This window comes from Zootoca vivipara, chromosome 2, assembly GCF_965207765.1.
Source record: "Zootoca vivipara chromosome 2, rZooViv2.hap1.1, whole genome shotgun sequence".
NCBI classification, from domain to species: domain Eukaryota; kingdom Metazoa; phylum Chordata; class Lepidosauria; order Squamata; family Lacertidae; genus Zootoca; species Zootoca vivipara.
Window position 1 is genome coordinate 76,036,511 of NC_142584.1, and position 22,620 is coordinate 76,059,130.

The window sequence follows — 22,620 nt, forward strand, 5'->3', positions numbered from 1 at the left end:
AGGTCCCCAAGAGTAGCTTACTACTGAACATATACTATCATCCTCCTGACCGAAACGCCCAGGGTGATCCTGAGATGGAAAATGAAATTTTCCTCATAATCGAATTAGCTATCCAGAAAGCAGCAAACGGTCAACAAATAAAGCCAGGTCTTTTTAGTACCTTGGTTAGCTGTATAATGCAGGAAAACTGGACATATTTCATAACCCGATGCAACACAGAAATAAATGCCATCTTGGTACCTGACACAAGCTAACATGGGAAGCTTCTGCACTCCTAAGGTTGCTTGTTTTAACTGAACATTGCAATTGCACATTTAATTCCTTTGGCTGCATTCCAGTGCTCAGTTAAGTGCACTCAAATCCCCATTGAATGGCCTTTAAAACATAATAACAGGTAAAAAAAAATCCAATGTTTAATTTATAAGATTTTAGTCAATGAAGCAAACATGAAGAGGAGGTCATCAGGGTTAAATTTCCTAGCCTATTTGTAGATCATATGTTTTGGCATTGTGTCAAATAGGCATCAATAACATTTTCACGTGGTGCAACTCCCAGCACAAAAGCCTCTCTTTAATAGAGTTAGGCAAGATGCCAACATAACGTTCTCATCTACAGGACTGTTTTTAGAAAACAGCACTTTGGAATTTAAAATCTGTGTCGATTTTTCAAGGAAGACCCATGAGCTGACAGATCCCCCCCCCCCCCCGGCGAAGAAGGCCCTGCTTCACTGTTCCTTTGTAGTACGGAAATATATAGAACAAATGGGTCCAGTAATAAGACAACCCACTTGCCAAGTGTAGAATGCTTCATTAAAGCATATTTATATGAGTGCATTCTGCCGATTCAGGCGTACCACTAATCAACAGGAACCTTAGCATTCAACAGCAATTCTTCATCAAAGTAACGTGTACATAATTCTATAAATTTGGGCCAAGATGTACAAGGTATCATGAGCTGGCATGCAGTACAGCACATCAAAACTGAAAATATTGTGGCACTTGCTTTCTGGATGGTTGTAGTCTTCCAAATTTTGTCATGTCATTTTATTTTAGACAATGAATTGAGTAATACTTCAAGGAATAATAAAGGACTTATAATCAATAGACACTTTCCTTCTTGATGAGCATATCCTAGGCAATTAAAATAATAATAGATTATAGTATAGCAGATAAATAGTTAAGAACCTCCTTCTGGAACAGTCTTTCTGAGTTATGGGCATAGCTGTAAATGTATATGGGGAAATAATTTTTTTCTTCACTCCTTCCTAACTTAATTCCTATGCAACCTGGTTTATCTTTTTCTCTGAAACTGCACTTAGCTTATGCACAAAACAATTGGTGAACATCCCTTTCTTTAAAATCCACATAGTGTACACTTAAATATGTAACAGATGCTTCATATCTGCTACTTACTCCAACACATCCCGGTTAAACTGCTTTTGTCGATTTCCGAGGAATTCTCCAATCATCTGTCTGCTGAGTCCTTTTCTCTGTAGAAGGAAATGAGCAACTCCAACAGGCGTATCTGGCACAAAGCCTCTCTCAATTAGGTACTGGATTCCTTTTTCAGGTTTTCTACAAGAAGAAAAAACCCCAAATCTCCCATTAGCCGCTTTCAGCACAACATAATCAGGAGCATATGTATTTTTATTGTGTGTGTGCGTGTATAATATTTGTTGCTGTATACCACTTAGATTTCTCTAAGGAATTTGTGTTATATAAATATTTTCATAAATAAATTTAACATAAATAAAATAAAGATTGGGGTTGTCTTAGGCTTAGGGCTCTTCCACAATCAACACAAGTATCTTTTAATTGCTAAGGCAGAGGTATACGGTTGTACCTCGGAAGTCAAACGCCTTGCAAGTCAAACCTTTTGGCTCCCATACGCCACAAACTCGGAAGTGAGTGTTCCGGTTTGTGAACGTTCTTTGGAACCCGAACATCCGACGAAGCTTCCGCGGCTTCCAACTGGCTCCAGAAGCATCGTGCAGCCAATCGGAAGCCGAGCCTTGGTTTCCGAATGTTTTGGAGGTAGAATGGACTTCCGGAACCGATTCCATTCAACTTTTGAGGTACAACTGTACAACTTAAATCATTTGAGGACCAATTTTACTGTTATTACCAGTGGAGAATAACAATACTGCAGCAGCTATGAAAAAGTATGTGCACCACATCTTTAACATAGTGCTTTTTAAAACTTACACCTGCCATTTATTTCTGCAATTCTTAGCAGACTCGCAGTTCTTGCTTTGCACAGACCTTTCTCTCAATAGCACCCCCTCCCACCCCTATGTGAGAAGCACTGATGGACAATACCAGGGAACCCTCTGGTTCTGCTTCTGCCACAAACAGTATGCTGTTTGAAACAGTATGAAACAGATGCTCCAGGAAAGCAGGCAAGCTGTGGCATGGAGTCAGTAGCCCTTCTCTGTTTTTCCCAGCATCTGGAGTGAATATGGCCTTTAAATTCTAAGATCCCATTTAGCTACTGGGTGGACAGGTTTTTTTAATATAACATTGGTTTCTTAAAAAGTTATTTTCATATTTAAACTGTTTAACATGGTTGCATCAAGATATATCCTTGTTTACAATGGAGCATATGCCATGCAGCAATTGCATAAAATAAAAATAAAAAATAAAACTCAGATAAACATTTCTACATATATTAACAAAGTTGTGTTGAAGTGTATATACCAAAATTATTATGATTATTACAGAAATGAAATGATGTATAGTAATGTGTATTGCTCTGATTGGTGACCATAAATAAAATGTGTTTTGTATCAATAACAATTATAATTTATAGGAAGGAGGGGGGAATTATAAAACGAACTTCATGCATGCCAGACTGTGCATTAAAGTATGGGTACTGTTCTTCCATGTGCTGAACATATTGCTTGATACACCACCCATGATCTTTTTCTTTTCAATAGTCATCACCACTCCTTATAGTACTGAATTGAATGCACTGAATGCTAATTGCAAGATTGAGACTGAAGTAGTCAAGGCAGACAGAGATTATACATTTATCTGCTGCTATTTAAACATCCAAAGGTTTGTGTACTGCAACAGTGACCAACCACAATTCAATATTTTCATTATGTTCTCCATTTTCTAAGGTATTACAAGTATCTGAAAATGCAAATGGATTTTCAACTTTGCAGATGGAAGATGCAGCTTTCTGCTCAAACACGTGAAAACAAATTCCAAGAACAAGGTGACCCTGCTATTTTTATACCAAGATGGTCATGTAACCACATCTTTCCTCATGTAGGTTATTGTCAATAACATTACCAAATCTCCTAACATGCTTACTCTGCTGGACTTTACTAGTTAAAATATGATATCTGGTAAGTAAAAGAAACAATCCCTCATAACTGAGTACCATAGAAAAACTGCCTCATCACCATGTCTTAAAATCTGCCTGCCTGAAAGTTTGCATCTGAAACAAAAAGAATATGTGCTGTTATTCCTACAAGGGCAAGCTAAAATAATATTTCTTTTATTCAAAATATTTTTCCCCAAAGCAAACAGAAGAAACTAAAAAAAAATCCTTCAGTAGCATCTTAAAGACCAACTAAGTTTTTATTTTGGTATGAGCTTTCGTGTGCATGCACACTTCTTCAGATACACTGAAATAGGAGTCCCCAGGCGCTTATATGGAGAAGGGGTGGGGAGGGGGTGGGGTGGGGAGGGGGTATCACTCAGAAGTGTGGTGGAAGTGGGTGATTGACTGATTGGGGACTCCTATTTCAGTGTATCTGAAGAAGTGTGCATGCACACGAAAGCTCATACCAAAATAAAAACTTAGTTGGTCTTTAAGGTGCTACTGAAGGATTTTTTTTCTATTTTGCTTCGACTCAGACCAACACGGCTACCTACCTGTAACTAGAAGAAACTAAAGCTACAATCCTAAACACACATACTATTGAGTAAGCTACATTGAGGTCAGTGGGATTCACTTCGAGTAAACATGCTTAGGATTCTGAATCAGAATTCTTTTCTCCATCTGAACTCATTTGTTCTGTACAAAGTGGACAGTACAAGTATACAGTACATTACAACAAGCTTTGTTCCTTTGGCTGAATAAAGCTGTACAACTTGCTTGTACATCTCAATCTTTTCTTTTGGGAACGCACATAATATTCTTTCAGGTTTTGAGGCAACTGAACCACTAGTCAAAAATATGCAAGACAATGCTTTACCACAGTGTTTGTCAACCACTGTTCCGCGGCACACTAGTGTGCCGTGAGATGTTGCCTGGTGTGCCATGGGGGAAATTGAAAAATTCGATTTATATATAGTCAATATAGGCACAGAGTTAATTTTTTTAACATTTTCTAATGGTGGTGTGCCTCGTGATTTTTTTCATGAAACAAGTGTGCCTTTGCCCCAAAAAGGTTGAAAAACACTGCTTTACCAATACCATTCATGTTCTGAAGTACTGTATTTTAATTATTTTCTAGAAAGAAAGATTAATGGTTCTGAATAAGGCTGTTTTAAAGCTGGACTTTCGGGAAAGAAATAGATGGTCAAATGGAAAGAAGACAAAAGCCAAATATCAAATTAGAAAAGGGGATTTTTATTTGTGCTATTTTTAGTTATTCAAAGATGACTGGACATAATGAATACATAAAAATGTGTTTTTGCAGAATATTATTACAGTAATGCAAAGGAATGGAAAATATGTTATGCTGTAGAATTATTTCCATATGGAAAATGCTATCAAAAACACACACCATAACCTGGATTGTTGACCTGGCCAGTAATGTATTTGCTCATGTAACTGAGGCTAGGACTGCAGCCATGTGAGCCAATGTAGAATAGTAGTTAAGACTGCTGGCCAGGGTTCAAATTGCCACTCACTGATTGTGTGAGGATAAAATGGGGAAAGGGAGAAGTATGTGTGCTGCCTTGAGCTCCTTGGAGAAAAGGAGCAATATAAAAGTAATAATAAAATAAAATAAAAATAATGAAGGCAAAAGGGTTGGTACATTTTTAAAGTGAATGTCTTCTGCACAGCATCACACACTTTAAAGAGGTATGTGAGAGGTTTCAAAAAGCTATGCTGTTCCTGCATGCCTTTTTCACTGGGTGCCAGCTCTGTTTCCAGTGTTATTCTAAACATGCTAGTTTTTTTATGGACAGAGGGGGGAAATACAGACAACCATTTATTGATTGATAGTCTGCTAATATACGCAGAGAGCCACTTGGTGAGACACTAATCCATACTGTGTTGCAGATGAGTAACAAGAGCCACTTACGGTATGTATCTGAGCCAATATCTAAGAAAGCAGAGAAATCACATGGCAGGAAAATATAGAAGACTAGCTAAAGTAGTGGTTAAATGCACACTGTAGTTAGTTACTACCAGTACTTGAATTAAGAGCAGTTTATATTTACTTGGCCACTCCATTCTTTGGTAGAAGTGAAGAGAACACTACACTACACAATCAAATAATTCAAGAGCAGAAAAGCATGCAAACCAATTTGTTCAGATTTAAAACTTCTTTTCAGTTTGTCCCACGAGTTTCTTAAGCGTAATTGTATAGCTTAGTTCTTAATACTTGGGTTCTAAAACAAGGTGGTACTTTCTGTCAGTTTCCCAACCTTCTATTAATCACACTCCTGAGGCTCCTCTAGCAGTACTGTATAATAGACCTAGGGAATCACCAAACGCCTCCTAATTGGTTTGGGATTCTTCTTTCTCAAGGCGTTCTACCCCCTTCTTACTGAACACCCTTCTTACTGAACACCCAAGTAGAGTGTTCACCAACAACTCTACTTCTCCTGTTCCCAATTCAGCTTCCCAGTTTTTCTCTTGTCTGTATACTCCTGAAAAAGGATAATAATTGCTGTATTTCAAACTAAATTCAGAGACTTCCTTCTCTGGCTGCAGATATTTTCCTCGCAGTGGATCTCTCTCACATACAGCTCAGGAGCTATACCTCTACCCAGCTGAACACCAAAAACACCCAACTCCCCCCCACCCCCCCAAGTGCTTGCTGTATCTACAGCCAATCAGGTGAACCTACAGCTCAGCACTCTGGTGGAATTCCAAAGCACTGCATCACCAAACTCTGGTCTTGCTGAGCTTTCCATCACACCCCTGCACTTGTTACCTGGCAATAGTTGTGGCTGGCTGGGAAGCAGTCATTCGGATGGCAACCAAGCCAAACTATGCCTCATGCTCACTGCAAGATAAATTACCAGCGAGAAAGCAAAGCAGCCACAATCACTTCGCCAGGAGCCTGCATGTTCACACTAAGCCAGTGCTACTTGTGCGACATTGTTAATGGAAGCTCCCCAGACCCAGCTGCCTGGCAATGCGACTACAGCAGCTGTCTGGGTGGGCCAGATCCTGGCACCAGACCTGTCTACAAGGTATAGATTTTGTTGTCCATTAGGAGATTATCAAAGAGCGACAGAAGGTCTTTATGAGGACTCTTTAAAATGTCACAAAGTAGTGAGCAAGTTTTTGGAATTCTCCAGAACTCTTCTACAGGCTGGACATTAAACAAAACAGCAGGGAGGAAGGAGATAAGAAAAGCCACAAAGCTTTTGGTTTGCAATAGTCTTAAAATGGAGTGCAGAAGGTGTGTTGGCACGTGCTGCTAGGTGAATAACTATTTCAAGTTGTGCAGAGAATCCCTGGGACAAAGAAACAATAAGGACAGCCCCACTCCAATTCTTTAAACAGGCATTAGGACTGACTGCCAGAAACTAGAAATTGCTACAGCAATTTGAATCATGATGGAGAACTGCTTGTGGAAATCAACCTCTTACGCAAATGCCATTGTTTAATATATGCTGCTTGTTTCCCCCCTCCCGATTTCTGATGTTTCAGTTCTTTAGCCATATTGTCCCAAATCCTCACATGCTGCTTTCCCTCTCTTCCCTCTTGCAATGCATTCACTACTAATAAATTTTCATTCTCTAAATAGCTGAAAAGGCAGCTGCCTCTGCTTTTCACAATCTAACTAGCCTGAATTCCAGGGAACAGTAAATGAACTGGCAAATCTTGACCTCCATAATTACAATCAGACATATGCTTGGCCTTCCCTTTTTATAGTGGGCACTTCACAACAAAATTATATCCCCATCAGCTCTCTAGGTATTGTGGCAAGAGAATTCTGCTTAATCCTAGCACGGAGCTCTGTTATAGCAAATTGTGTGCTTGGAATGTTTAATACTAGATGGACCTGATTGGATGGGAGTGATGTAATGACTCCATTCCAGGTTCTGAGGCTATTCCAAGCTGCTAATAATGGACTCCATAGCCTTTTGAAGGATGGATTTTCAATATTAGGGAAGGTTTATATATTCTCTGTAAATGACTATAAAGGATCCATTCCCTACATTTTTGAACGCAGCCAGCATTTCACTAAACTATAGCCTGAACTGATTCACGCTATGAGCCTTTTGCTCTCTATGCATATTACTGGGTATTTATTTAAAAGAGAAAAGTCATAAGAAGTCCTTCTGTTGCTGTTACAGAGTAATCTATACTCCAGGTGTTCTAAAGACACTCTTTTATACTAAACTCCCAGTAGGCTGGCATTCACTTTCATGAAGACCTTTAACAGACATTTCTCATATCTAACAGAATCATAGGATTGTAGAGCGAGAAGATACCCTGAGGGTCATCTAGTCCAACCCCCTGCAATGCAGGAATCACAGCATGTAGTCCTGTGTCCAGTTTGAAACATTTGCTTAGCTTTGCAAATGTGAAAGCAGTTGTATTGCAGCAGCACTACGAGGTAACTTGTGAACATAGCTGCCAAGTTTTCCCTTTTCTCGCGAGGAAGCCTATTCAGCATAAGGGAAAATCCCTTTAAAAAAGGGATAACTTGGCAGCTATGCTTGTGAAAAGGTTGGAAGCAAAATGAGCTCAAGCCTGCTTAGATGCAACTTTACACCAAGAGTTTGCAAAGCTTGTTAAAACACACTTGTATGTTAAAGGTGCATCTTTATTTGGAAGTAGTCCTACTTGCATATAAAGTGCATGAGATTATAGTGTTTTTTGGCTGAGTCCTCACTATGTTTCTCTTCACAGCTGATTTTTGGAAGAAGAAATTTTTGCAAATGTAATGCAAAAGTTGGCTGTGCATTATGCCGGAATGTCACTCTGCCCATGTCATCAAAAACCTCTTACACACAAGAAACTGCTTCCTGGAGCAGATTTGTTCTTTAAAAGAGTGTTTCCGTCATATAAATGAATAGGGAACAAATAAACAAATAAATTCATCAGCATTCATCTGCTACTTTTAACAAATAAATATTTGGAAGGCAGCCAGTTCATGTCACAAATGGGAAAAGAAAAGAGCTACCATTAAATCCACAAGTTTATTTTGTCCGTACATTTCATTTTTCAGTTTATTTATTTATTCTTGTATGTTATTGAAGTGTCATTTCTTAAGTAAGTAAGTAAATAAATAAATAAATAAATAAATAAATAAACAAACAAAGAAACTAACTAACTCACAAGTTGCGGGACAGCCCGTGAACTCTCTCCCTGTATCTTCTGTATTAGTAACCCAGGTTTTTTTAAAGGTAACTTTTATTTATTTGAAATTATTAACACTCCAGTCTTCCACTCTAATGAAACCAGAGCAACTTACAATTAACAGTAAAACAATATTAAAAATAATATAAAAAGTAAGCAAGTGACAGAAAACAGGAAAACCCGCAGCTGCCCAAATAATACAGGCAACCCCCCATTTAAACACGGGGGTTATGTTCCTAGTCAGTGAAATCATTTGAATATATTTGAAACCCACTGAAAAAGCCTGCAAACACCCTGTTCAGCCCCGCCCTTTTAGTGACGTTTCAGTTAAATCTTTATGACGTTTCCAGGTCAGGTCACTTCTGGGTTCAACGCGATGTGCATATACACAGTCACACACATAATGAATGCACATAAACTTGGGGTGGGCGGGAACCTGTCTGTATACCAGAAGACACCAGGTACAGAACCTATGAGGTCAGAGGTGGAAGGGGGCTTGCAATCTATGCTAGTGCTCAGCAGCACTTTGACTGTCATCTTAAAACAAACAAACAAACAAACACAGCAGGCAATGGGGAAATTGCATTTGAGCTTTAGCCAAAAACTACTTGATCTTCAAATTATGTCAAATCACTTAAGGGCCAATGCAACAAAAAATTATTTTATACCCTCATCAGTTGTAAAACCTTACATCACGGGTTACTTAATTTAATGGTTCATTGCATGTTCACAAGACTGGGAACAAGAGGACCTGCACATGGCTATGCTTTCCCAGTGTTCCTTCTTAAAAATGCTTCACAGTAACAGAGGTAGGAACTGTGTGATGCTCAAGTTGTCTGATGTGATTCACAACACTAAGCAAACTGCATGTACGTAACTCATAAAGTCCTTTATTCCTGGAATATGGATGATTCAACATGTGTCTGAAGAACGAGGAGACCAACTAGACAAGAAAGCTGAACTGGAAAAAGTGAACAACTAACAAAACTCAAACAGCAAGCCAAAATAAGATTATTGTGTAATGTTTCTAGTCTGTGTAGCACTCCTAGTCTGGCTTTTTAAAACCTACCACATCATCAAGAAAAAGCAGGCATTTATTCTGCATTGACACCAATCAGTACAGCGAAACCATTTAAAACATCTTATGGTCGGACTTCCGGTCTGCTGCGCTGGCGTGAGGGCACGGAAGCCTCGAGCTCCGAGGCTTCTGGCTTTCGAGGAGGGGGGGGGATTCCCGCGGGGGCGTGCGGACCCCCACAAACCCCGGGTTGGGCTTCCTGGGGGCTTTTTGGCCTGGCAGAGCTCCGAATCGCAACTCCTCCGCTGCCCGAGAAGCCGCAGAGCTCTCGAGAGTCAGCGGGGTGGTAGCTGTGGGAGCCATTTTGGGCACCTTCACCACCTCCAGAAACGAAGCCCTGATCCTTCAGCCAGTTAGCAGTGGATGCCTTCCGTAATTTAAAGAATTGGAAAAAGAACTCCACGTGAGTAAAAACCTTGAGCGGCAAAATTTCGATTAAAGATGGACATGTTGGGAGACTTTAAAAAAACGGAAGTCGGTCTCCCACAGTGAGTATTTTAAGATACAGTAATTTGATCCCTGACGGGGGAAGGGAGAGGAGCAACCAATTCGTCAAAAATAAGACTTTTAAACCCTCCAGAAGGCTGGACCTTGGTCCCTGGAGAGACCAGCGAATGGACTTAAAATTTTGTTAATAATATGACGGGTTGATGTGTTTTATTTGGATTAATGGAATAGCCAGGACTGGACTTAAAATGGATTCCATTATGTAACTTGATTCCTGCCACATCCGGCTTCACTATCTGCTGTTTTCCCACGGGACTTAAGAGTAATGACGATGGAAGTGCCAACACCAATACAGGATTTCTATTACCAAAAGATCTACCTAGAACTTTTGTGCATTAAAGATGAGCTGGGCAAGAATACCCAATTGAGACAAATTAATAAAAGACTGGAGGAACCAAGGGACAGCATGGAAAAAGATAAGGAAAGAGAACAGACCAGCTCTGAGACAAGAGAGGAAGAACCACAAAAAATAGACAACAACGACACTCGAGAAGAAGCTCAAAGATACAAAGAAGAGGAGGAAAAAGGATGGCAAAATGACCCACAAGTGAGAGATGTGGGGCAGACTTGGGACTTGATTAAAGAACCCCTCAACTGTGTACCAGAAAGGATCCTTGCACTCCCAGTGAGAGGGGGAGAGCTGGGAAACCACTGGGAAACTGGGATGGGAGGAGGGTGCTGGGAAGCAGCAAGAAAAATGGGGAAACAACAGGCTGAGTTTACAATATATTGTGGGAAGTTTGTGGAAAGGGTGGGGGTGGGTTAAAAAGTTTATTTACGTGATTTAAGGCTGGATTGATTGGAAAGTCTGACACTGGTATGAATTATGGAGTTTGCTGGCTTTTCTGGGGTACTGGGGTCCGGGGGAAGGAGGGAAGAACGAAGTGATAAAAGGGAATTCTTTTTTGATGAAAACTTTAAGTTGGGGAATTTTTTAATTGGAAATGTAGGTATATAAAAAATGAGTCAATAGATAAAATTGAAATGAGATAATAAGAGAGGAAATTGTAATTAATTGGGAAATAATTGGTAGTATGTGAAAACTGTTTTATAAAGATTTGAAATGGGGAATCAGTGGGAGGGGAACCGGGGAAGTCTAAATGATTTGATGCTGATATAAGATCATTAGATAATTTTGTCTTTTTTTTTTTGCTTTTTTCATTGTGTGCTTGTTTTGTTTTGTTTTTTCTCATGTTTTTTTTCTCTTTTTTCTTATTTTTTGTATTTTTGTATGGCTTTTTCTTTATGTGAAAATGAATAAAGATAATTTAAAAAATAAAAATAAAACATCTTATGGTCTCTCCCACATGGAATATTGTATTGGGATTCGTTTTTCAGCCTTCAGAGTACTTTGAAAAGTCAAAAATGGCACCTGATAATTCCATGGAGTGATAATCCTCACCTTTTTCTTGTGAGACCTCAAAAGGGGTGTGCCTGCATCACAGCAAGATGCATCAGCAGATAACAACAACACAGATCAATAAGCTAACTGAAGAGGAGAGAAAGGAATTCTTGGTTATCAGGTTTGTCCAAACCGGTATCATAGTATTTCAAAGTTAAACCAAACTGAATGGTTTAAAAGCATTAAAACTTTTTTAAAAAGTTTCCAAACCACATTTTCTTTTTGGCCTTAATTAAAACATTATTTCTCCTTCATGGATCACTGCCTTGTCATGGCAAAGGGGCTTGAATAACTCAGAGAAGCTATGAGCTATGCCGTGCAGAGTCCCATGGACTGCAAGAAGATCAAACCTATTCATTCTAAAGGAAATCAGCCCTGAGTGCTCACTGGAAGGACAGATCCTGAAGCTGAGGCTCCAATACTTTGGCCACCTCATGAGAAGAGAAGACTCCCTGATGTTGGGAAAGATTGAGGGCACAAGAAGAAGGGGACAACAGAGGACAGTGTTCTCGAAGCTACCAACATGAGTTTAACCAAACTGCGGGAGGCAGTGGAAGACAGGAGTGCCTGGTGTGCTCTGGTCCATGGGGTCATGAAGAGTCGGACACGACTAAACGACTAAACAACTAAACAACAACAACGAAACATTATTTCTTTACTGTTAAAGACAGGGAGCAGATGAAACACACATTTAAATCACAAGGCTGTCTAAATAACCTTGGAACTGTAGTTTCACCCTTAACGAACTATAGGATCCAGGATTCTTTACAGAAAACCATGCACTTTAAATGCACAGTACTTATATGATGTGGCTCTTCTGTTCATATCTTTAATGGGAAGCGCCAGTGCAGTAAAGTGCTTAGAGAGGTCAGACTAGGAACTCAGCCAATCATTCTCCACAACCTTATCTACCTTAGAGGGTTGTTGACTGGATAAAATGGGAAGAGGAAAACAATATATACCATCTTGAGCTCCTTGGAGTAAAGGTAGAATATAAATATATTAAGAAAGATACATAAGAGTGAAGTTATTAAAGATTTTAAATATTTAAAATACCACAGCTGGGTTACTTCCTAAATAAAATTGATAGTGCACCTAGGTAAAAATAATGATTCTTTCAAGGTTTTGTTTAAACCATGCACAGCAAACCATGTAATACCTAGGTAAAAAGGTAAAGGAAAGGGACCCCTGACCATTAGGTCCAGTCACGGACGACTCTGGGGTTGCGGCGCTCATCTCGCTTTACTGGCTGAGAGAGACGGCGTTGGTCCGCAGACAGCTTCTGGGTCATGTGGCCAGCATGACTAAGATGCTTCTGGTGAACCAGAGCAACGTACGGAAACGCCAGAACGGTACCTATTTATCTACTTGCACTTTGATGTGCTTTCGAACTGCTAGGTTGGCAGGAGCAGGGACTGAGCTGTTAGGATCTCTTACTCACAAGTAGGACCCTAGCAGAGACACATGCACGAATGGCATGTTCTCTCCTTCCTGGTTGATCGTTTGGGAGCTTCAAAAGCTTTCTCCAGCCCAAACATCACAGCGACTGATGCCAACTGACATCAGCACAGTTACGGATCAGCAGAATTTGCGCAATTGTGTAACATACCTCAGCAACTCAGCATTTGGCTAATCTATTTACATATAAACACACACAGAGCACTGCAACATGGCTCCCCCTCTCTCTAGCATCAGGCAGCAAAGAGAAAGAAGAACGGACAACAGTCCCACTTCAGGAAACAGTAACACAAACATCCTGTCTTCGTCACTTCCCACTGTGCGGAGTCAAAACATACACAGTCATGTGATAGACAACAATCCCATGAATGCAAACACGGGGAATGAATCCCCTTTGCAGGGATTCGAACCAAAGCACCATCCACATCCCTTAATATCTAGGTAAAGGTAAAGGTAAAGGTACCCCTGACCATTAGGTCGAGTCGCGACCGATTCTAGGGTTGCGGCGCTCATCTCGCGTTATTGGCCAAGGGAGCCGGCGTACAGCTTCCAGGTCATGTGGCCAGCATGACAAAGCCGCTTCTGGAGAACCAGAGCAGCACACGGAAATGCCGTTTACCTTCCCGCTGTAGCGGTACCTATTTATCTACTTGCACTTTGAGGTGCTTTCGAACTGCTAGGTTGGCAGGAGCAGGGACCGAGCAACGGGAGCTCACCCTGTCACAGGGATTCGAACCGCCGACCTTCTGATCGGCAAGCCCTAGGCTCTGTGGTTTAACCCACAGCACCACCCGAGTCCCTAATACCACGTTTCTCCGAAAATAAGCCATACCCCGAAAATAAGCCATAGTGATAGGCAGTTTAACCTTGTAGGTTAAACTGTACCATACTTAAAAAAAAAAGACAACCCCTGAAAATAAGCCACCGTGGTTTTTTTTTGAGGAAAAATAAATATAAGACGGTGTCTTATTTTTGGAGAAACACGGCATCTAGGTAGGATATAACAAATTGTCTGCCTTAAAAAAGTATTGAGCTGCTTCTCATATTTTTGCATTACACAAGCAAGCCTCAGCTCATACATGCCAGCCTTTCTACGAATGCTTCAATTCTCTCTCTGACTTCTGGTTTCAAGCAAACTATAATTTGCTATTATGAATAAACAAGTTAACTCCAAATTGCCCTCCAAACCGGAAGAAAAAAACCAATGTAATTTTTTTCCAATTCTGGTTTGGAAGGCAAAAACCTACAGTAGCTTGCCAATTCAAATGGCACACCAGACCATGGCATTCCTACAACAGGGAGGAGGAGGCAAATGACCCCAAAGCTCACACATTCAATGCCAAGCCATGGTGTTCAACACGAGCCAGTTGTGTATATATTTCACATAAACTTCCTTAGTGCTATAAATATGCCCCTTTAAAGATGGCAAAATTTACTATTATCCTAAATGTTTGCAGCTTGAGCCACATCAGCTGCGCTGATTCTTTCTTCCACCTGTACAGGCAGTATGGCTCCAGTAAACCTCTGTCCTATCTCCAGCTGTGCAACAATAATTGTGACTGCATAAACAGCTGCAACAGCTCCTTGCCAAGTAACAGAGTGACACAGCTTTTGCTTCAGAGGAGGAGCTGCTGTCAATGCTCCTAGCAATCACAACAACATGAATTATTGCATGCTTGCTGGGTCAATAAAGTCTCCTAGCCTTGTGTATCCATATTTGTTGAGGCTCTGAGCTGTCAGTGTACGCCCCTCAGTTGTGCATGGAACAGCAGAATGGTAGATTATACCTTTCTTTAGCCCCAACAGTGTACAAAGGCCTTTATGGAACATATTGGGAGCAATCAAAGGTAAGCAGGACTACGGCAATGAATAGAATAATCAGATTACACTAATTTAATTAGATCTAACTCTTCCACTAGGCTACTGTAAGGCTAACAATACATTGATTTTTAAAAATCACTATTTATTACCTTCTGCCATCTGTATTATTTCCATGCTGTCTCAAGAAAAGAAATTATAAATTTAAAATATGCAATTTTTATACACTGTATTACATGGAAAATAAAGTACATGTAGTGTGTGAAAAAATATTATGACAATCAGCCACTACACTATCGGCAATACTAACTTAACCCATATGGTACTGAATAAATTAAACTCCATGCTCAGTATTAAATCTATTACAATAATATGTAGACAGCCTGTTTTATAATACTGTATTTAGATATGAAAGAATTGGAAGGAAAGCACTGCCAGTTACGTCAATAAGCATATATCCTTAAGGAAAGTAAGGAAGCCCTTTGGAAAAACAAATAATTTTTTAACCCTATTGCACACTCTGGCCAGAGCAAATAGCTTTGTTAATTGTTAATTATTTATTAAAAATGGGTCATATCCAACTAAGTCATAAGAGTAGGCATATTGCCTTGAGTTCAGTGGGTCTACTCTGAGTGCGTTTAACACTGGATTTCACCCCAACATGACTGTTTTTTGATGACACTGAATTAGAACAGTAATGGATGAGATGGAAAAAACTTATTTGTCCTTTTAATGTTGCTTAAAAGAAAATGTTTTTATATGAAGGACAACAAAAGGGCCCTCTCTCTGAGTGTGAGTGTGAGTGTGTGTGTGTTTTAAATACTGCTTGCTGAAGATGCACACCTTGGCATTTAAAGCAGTGAAATGGCAACTGCAGGGGTGGGAAGAGAGAAGAAAGTAAACATGCTGAAAAGAGGGAAAAGACAAGTGCACACACAAAAGGGCTGCATCAGACATGACCCTAAACTATGGTCTGGTAACACATGAACATGCTCACAGGAGGAATTCGAAAGAATTTGCTTCTGCTGTTAACCACAGCTTGCTATTTCATCAGAACCTGAAGCTATGGTGAACATTAACTATGGTTAGTTCAAACAAGCTACTTCAGAAACCATGGTTTGATGTCGGATGCTTGAAACTAACCACCGTTTGTCGGTTCGGATGACACAAAAAAACATGGTATAAATTTCTGAACTCATCCTTCTGGCTGCATGTTTAGGAGGAGACTGGGCTCACCCACACCTTGCTAAACCATACCTTAGCACATGAATAGTGAACCTGTGGTCTTCCATATTTGTTTGGCTTCAACTCCTATCAGCCCCAGAAAGCATTACCAATAATCAGGGATGATAGGAGTTGCAGTCCAGTAACATCTGGTGCCACAGGCTTGATGTGCCACAGGTTCCCCAACCCTGGTTTAGCATGACACCCAAAGATAGCCATTGTTGGAGATCATGTTAACCTTCACAATGGAGCTGCAGAAATATCTAATTATCCTGTGATTTGGGGATGAATTTCTTTTCTATGTAAAAAATGCATTGTACTCACTTATTAAAAAGGTTCAACCCAATCCTGTAGTGACGCTTCCTGATGATGTCATTACTGAAGGCAGGAGAATCCCAGCTATTGCGAGTCTCTTTGTGGTACGTTTGCTTGCTCAGTGTTTGTTCCCTTAAGCTGTCTCGAGAAGAAGACTCTGAGCTGCAGTTTATTGTGTCATTGGAATTGGAAGTGCTATTAATGCTATCATTGTCTCCATCAGAGTAATCAGACTCAGATTTGCTTTGCCTGTTTGCTGTGCCATTAATGGCTAAGTGGCTATCAATAGGCCTTGGTCTATGTCTAGTCTCCTGGTCCTCTCGGGAAATTATCTTGGTAGGGATGCCATGTGAGATATGCTTGGGACTACCTTGCGTACTAGTAATTCCCCGATCATACGCATTCTGTCTCTTTAATGATCCTCTCTCTGAGCGATCACTTAAGTCCACTGAACTGTCACTAGGTGGTTCTATAGTTAGCAAAGGCAAATGATCCATTCTCATTCTTTGTTCCTGGGATTCTAGTGAAGGGGTACTTCTGCAGCTCGTGTCAGTATCTATCTTATGATCCTTGTGTGTCATAGACCAGTACTCTTGAGATGGGTTCATTGACCGAAGTCTTAGGTCAGATTCTATGCTAGATGGCCTATCTACTGATTGGGAAAGGGGAAGTGGTGGGGATAGTTCTTCTTCGTCAATATACAATGTAACGTCACTATAAGATGCAGTCATTTCATCAAGTTTCCTGTGGTCCACATTATGGCTTGTTGGTTTAGTTTGACAACTGTCCCTCTCTATTTCCCGACTTCTGACTTGATCAGGTATCTGTACCTCATCAGAGTGCATGCTACGACAATTTAATGCATCGTCAATGGACTCGGCAAGAGATTTTACTTGTCTTGAAAAAGCATCCTCCAGTTCCGTTATGGCATCAGCAAAGTCAGTGGACGCTGCTGGAGATTTCATTGTAGCCGATTCACCAAGGTCACTACATTCAGATTGGACAAGGGCTCCTAGTTTTGACCCATCATTTGTAACAGAAACTTGCTTCCCCTCGAAGTAGGAACTGTGGACTTTCTCAGGTCCTTCAAACGAAAACTGCATTCTCATATTGGATAGAACGATGCGTCTTGACATACGATTTTCAGACATAGAACTTCTAAGCCGCTCAAAGTTTTTGTTCATCTGATACTGGCGGAAAGCAGTCTGTATAGTACGAGCGGCATGTCTAGTTATGAGACGGCCTCCATATTTCCGTTCTAGCATTTCAACCTAAAAAGAAAATATAAATATTTGATAACACTCATGCACTAATAGTGCTTACTGCATGGATCTCTAATACAGTCCTGAGGCAATAAGAGTTTCGAAGTTAGCTCAGAAAAATGTATCTCCTAGGAAACATACGATCTAAAAAGATTTCTGAGATGGAAATACACTCAGTAAGTAAAGGCCACCTCATGACAATCGAAAACTACCTGTACAAGTGCATGTAAAATGATCCACCAAGAAGATACTTTTCATAACTGTCTCACAAGTATATTTTATAAACATAGAAAGATATGATACCTCTGCAAAACTTACTGTAACAATGCAACAATATAAATTGCACATGGAGTTGTGATGTTAAATTTTATGCTTCCACAAGTAGTGCTTAGAAACTAGATGTATGGGATAGAAATCTCAAAATAAATAAGATAAAGAGGTGTGGTTTTTTTTAATGCTGATCCAAGCAGTTAGAATTTAGATAAGAATTAAATAGCACATCTGGCATTCTTTATGAAAAGAATTTGGCAAAAATTGTTATTTACTCAACCACATTAAATGCAAACGGCTTTTGTAATTGAACCTGAAGAAGTCATTTTTTTAGGTCTGCAACTAACTCACATGCTCTAGTCATCCTTTGCTTAGACTACTGCAATGCGCTCTATGTGGGGTACTTTTGATGGTGACCTGGAAACTACAACTAATCCAGAATGTGGCAGCTAGACTGTGACTGGGAGCGACTGCCGAGACCACATAACACTGGTCTTGAAAGACCTACATTGGCTCCGAGTAAGTTTCCGAGCACAATTCAAAGTGTTGGTGCTGACCTTTAATGCCCTGAACAGCCTCGGTCCAGTATACCTGAAGGAGTGTCTCCACCCCCATTGTTCTGCCAGCGCTGAGGTCCTTCTGGCGGTTCCCTCGCTGTGAGAAGCCAAGTTACAGGGAACCAGGCAGAGGGCCTTCTTGGTAGTAGTGGCCGCCCTGTGGAACGCCCTCCCACTGGATGTCAAAGAGAAAAACAACTACCAGACTTTTAGAAGATATCTGAAGGCAGCCCTGCTTAGGGAAGCTTTTAATATTTGACAGACTATTGTATTTTAATATTTTGTTGGAAGCTGCCCAGAGTGACAACAACAACATTAAAAGAAAAGTGAAGAGTTTTCTACGGTCACGTAGCATTGCTCCTTTATAGAACGAATGATAACAGTTGCTGAATCTTGCATTCCCTAAGGTTAAATTATGTTGAGGGTGGCCACACCATGGAAAAGGCCATAGCTCAGGATCTGCTTTGCACACAGAAATCCCAGGTTCAATTCCTAGCATCCCCAGACAGGACTGGAAGTGTCCGTAGTCTGAAACTCTGGAGAGCTGCTTACCAGTCAGTGCAGGCAATACTGAGTTAGATGCACCAATTGTATGACTTCATATAAGGCAGCTTCCTATGTTCCAATACAGTTGTACCTTGGACCTCAAATGCCTTGCGTTTGGGCTCCTGAATGCCGCAAACCTGGAAGTGAGTGTTCCGATTTGCGAACGTTCTTTGGAACCTGAACGTCTGACGTGGCTTCTGATCGGCTGCAGGAGCTTCCTGCAGCCAATCGGAAGCTGTGCCTTAGTTTCTTAATGTTTTGGAAGTCGGACAGGATTCTGTTCGACTTACGAAGTACCACTGTATATGCTGCATACATAAAATTTTAACAAAGCAAGAAATTGCATTCTCTGTGCCTTTGGAGTATAATTGAATCAATTCCTTGTCAGATTTTACTTTCAACAGTTATGAACAATTTTACTGATGACATTTCACACTTAAAACTCTCTCCCTCAGGCTTTCCTTGCATGAATTGGGAGAAAACTTGTCTGCTTCACAGATACCCGCAGGAGATTTAACAAGAGTTATTATGATCCATGTTAATCTATTTTATATTCTTTCCACCAAGAATTTAGTGTGCATTTGCAGTTATGAAAATCCTTGGCTACGTTGATATGATACACTGCCAATGATTCTCATCACTGCAGTGGTGTATTTTTAAAAGAGGCAAAGTAGTAAAAAAATAGGATGTTAAAATTTGAATTAAGCTGAAGTTCACATTACAGAACTGCTTGCAGTGATTACTTTTAATAAAAAAAATGTTGAGGTTTTTTACCTCAAGCATTTTTTTTTATAAAAAAAGATCGGTTAATAGTCCCAATATCACAAGTCATTTTACCGTACTAAACTATTGGACAGGCATGCTTTATTTGCTTTCAAATGAGTCTGCTTCCAAATTCACAGTAAGAAAATCAGGAGCATATTGCAGGCATCTGTACTCCCCCCCCCCACAGTACGAATCCTTATTTATCTTCCATTAATGCTTAATGTTTGATGTTGCTGTTGTTGTTATTATTGTTATTATTATTATTACAGCCAGACAGGTCAATGTCTGGCTGGGTCAATGCAGTGAAAAAACGCTGGCAGCGACTCAGCTGTCCTCTCTCCCTTCTGGTATGCAGCAACGACTCAGCTATTGGGAGGTCAGGTAAGCGCCACTGCCCCTTCATGGCATCTGTTTGCTTTAGTCATGCAACAATGTTTTATCTGCATTTATTAACTTTCACTAGATTCCCTCACTTCAGGTTCATGATTATGAAGGCAATGCTGATTAGCATTAACCATAGCTAGTACCAATGCAAATGTAATGGTTAAGGTGAAACCAAGGAAGAGGGTAAGTACTCACAAAGGTCAAACAATCTAGTCAGTTGGGAATATTATGTCTGCACCTGGCCACAGCAGGCAAACTATAAAGAAATGCCCTTTATTCAAAATAAGAACATAAAGGAGGGGTAAATCTGGTTCAGCAATATGTCTCCAACAGCAGTCAACTCAGTGCTCCTGGGAAGCTTATGATGAGAGAGATGAATAAGGGCAAAAGGAGGAATGAAGAAATCATCATGTTTGAATCATTTTATCTTTATCTAGTGCTTCAAAAATTGTAGGCACCTAATGAATTGTCAAAATAATAATATTCTATCTTTAATAAATTCTTCATGGTCACTTACTACTACTATTACTACTACTACTACTATTACTACTACTAATTTTATTGTTTATACCCTGCCCATCTGGCTGGGTTTTCCAAGTGGCTTCCAGCAAAATATAAAAAGTAATAAAATGTTAGACATTAAAAACTTCCCTGAACAGGGCTGTCTTCAGATGTTTATTAAAAGTTGTGAAATTCTTTATCTCCCTGACATCTGATGGGAGGGCCTTCCACTGCCTAGAAGGCTCTCTGCCTATTCTAAGCATGTCCTGATTATTAGTTACAATATTAATCTTAGATTTCAACATTCTAAACTGTGTAAACAGCACAAATGATGTGATACAAATGAAAAAACTTCAAATGAGATCCATAATTTATGGGTAAATAAAATAATTTAACTGGTAGCCTGCTTTCTGATGAGCAGCTGTTCATTTCTTAATTTTAAAAGTAAACCTTCTGTCCTCTCAAAAAAGAAATATCAGAAATTTGTGATAATGTGGACTTCGCCACATAAAGTTGTAGTCTTGGTAATATGGATTTGGTAGAGTCAGAGGTAGGGCAGAAAAAAAATTATTAGGCCAATCTTGCCTAGAACTGCAAAACCCCTGGTTCATAGTCTTAAAGGAAAGCTTAAAAGAAGCACTGCTTGATTGAAAGGCTGGGAACTTTGTTAATACAGAGGCCAGGCAAAGAGTTTGCTTTTATACTAACCAAGTCCTTCTGGTTTTAAATGGCACAGTCTCTAGTAAAAAAAATTGGCATAGCTTCACAAGTTAAGCAATGAGCCACATATGCAAAATCACAGCTCAAAGACAGGGAGGCATTAGTTATTTCTTTGAAGGAAAAGTCATATCGCTAAGCATTAATATCAGCTGATTGTTTAGCAAGTCATGGAAAAAGACAGAAGAAGGAAACATTAATATTACTCAGATATGCCAAATTATGGAACAGACTAAAAAAAAAATCTGTTATTTTCCAGGAACAGCTGAATAACTTTTCCATGACACTTTAGCTTGATTCATAGAATTGCACAGCTCAAGTACCTGCTTATCCTGCAAGTCCGATGAGAGTTCATAGCTCTCTGAAAGTGACCTCGACCTTTTAATAGCTTCTTCCTCTGCTTGTTTTCTGAGTATGGATGTTGAGTGTTGAAGCTTTGGCCTCCGGGGCCTTTGCTGCCCTGGGGAGACAGAATACAGCCCGTATGGAGAATGGTCGTAATGGTCTGGGCTTAGAGCTGAACTGTGAGTTATAGCTCCTTGATGATAGGTAGAGGGACTATCCAATGATGTGCCTGTTTCACTTCCAGGAGCTTCACCCTCAACACTAAACAAAAAGAAGAAATAGAAAACACAATTAAGATCCCAGTAGCTTGTTTCAAGTAAAACATCATATACAATCAATGCATATCTATAATATTCAGTTTCTGTCATTTGTATTGGAAAGCTGCGGATCAGGAGCAGGAAACTTGTAGGCTTCCTGGTGTTGTTAGCCTACAATTCTCACCATTCATGAACACTGGCCATGCTGGCTGGAACTCATGGAAACTCGAGTCCCACAAAGTTTGGAGGGTCACAGGTTACCCATTCCTTCTACAGATTATCATATTTAACACCTACTGACACAAGTTTCTGTAAAAACTGGTTCATTCTCTAGTGCTGCATTCCTGTAATCATTGGACTGCAGCTCCCATTAACCCTAGGCAGCAAGGTCAAAGGTCAGGTATGGTGAGAACTGTAATCCAACAACACCTGGAAGGCACTACTTTAGCTACTGCTGCACTAGCGCAATGCCATGCAAGTAAGAATAGCAATATGTTTCAAAAAATGAATGCATTACATTTTTTAAATAAGAACAGAAAAAAACTAATCAATGCACATTTTGACAATATTTTGTATAAGATTTATCCTTAACTATCACACGGAGCTTCAAACACAGAGTGCAAACTTAGAAGTATATACAGAACACACAGGCCCACAATAATAATCAGTCAACGAAATGGCACAGCTGTCACAGTAAAAGCAATGG

General features: G+C 39.9%; 1 protein-coding gene across 11 annotated transcripts in view; it reads right to left on the reverse strand.

The window, feature by feature from the left end:
• Positions 1-22,620, reverse strand: part of IQSEC1 (IQ motif and Sec7 domain ArfGEF 1) — a 321,439-nt gene that overhangs the window by 32,932 nt on the left and 265,887 nt on the right. For all 11 annotated transcript variants that reach the window (XM_060271459.2, XM_035106282.3, XM_035106281.3 and 8 more), the window contains 3 exons: positions 21,636-21,918; positions 16,320-17,581; positions 1,413-1,574 (listed from right to left, as the gene is read on the reverse strand). In XM_060271459.2, the coding sequence (XP_060127442.1) occupies positions 1,413-1,574; positions 16,320-17,581; positions 21,636-21,918 (1,707 nt within the window). The remainder of the gene's footprint in view (positions 1-1,412; positions 1,575-16,319; positions 17,582-21,635; positions 21,919-22,620) is intronic.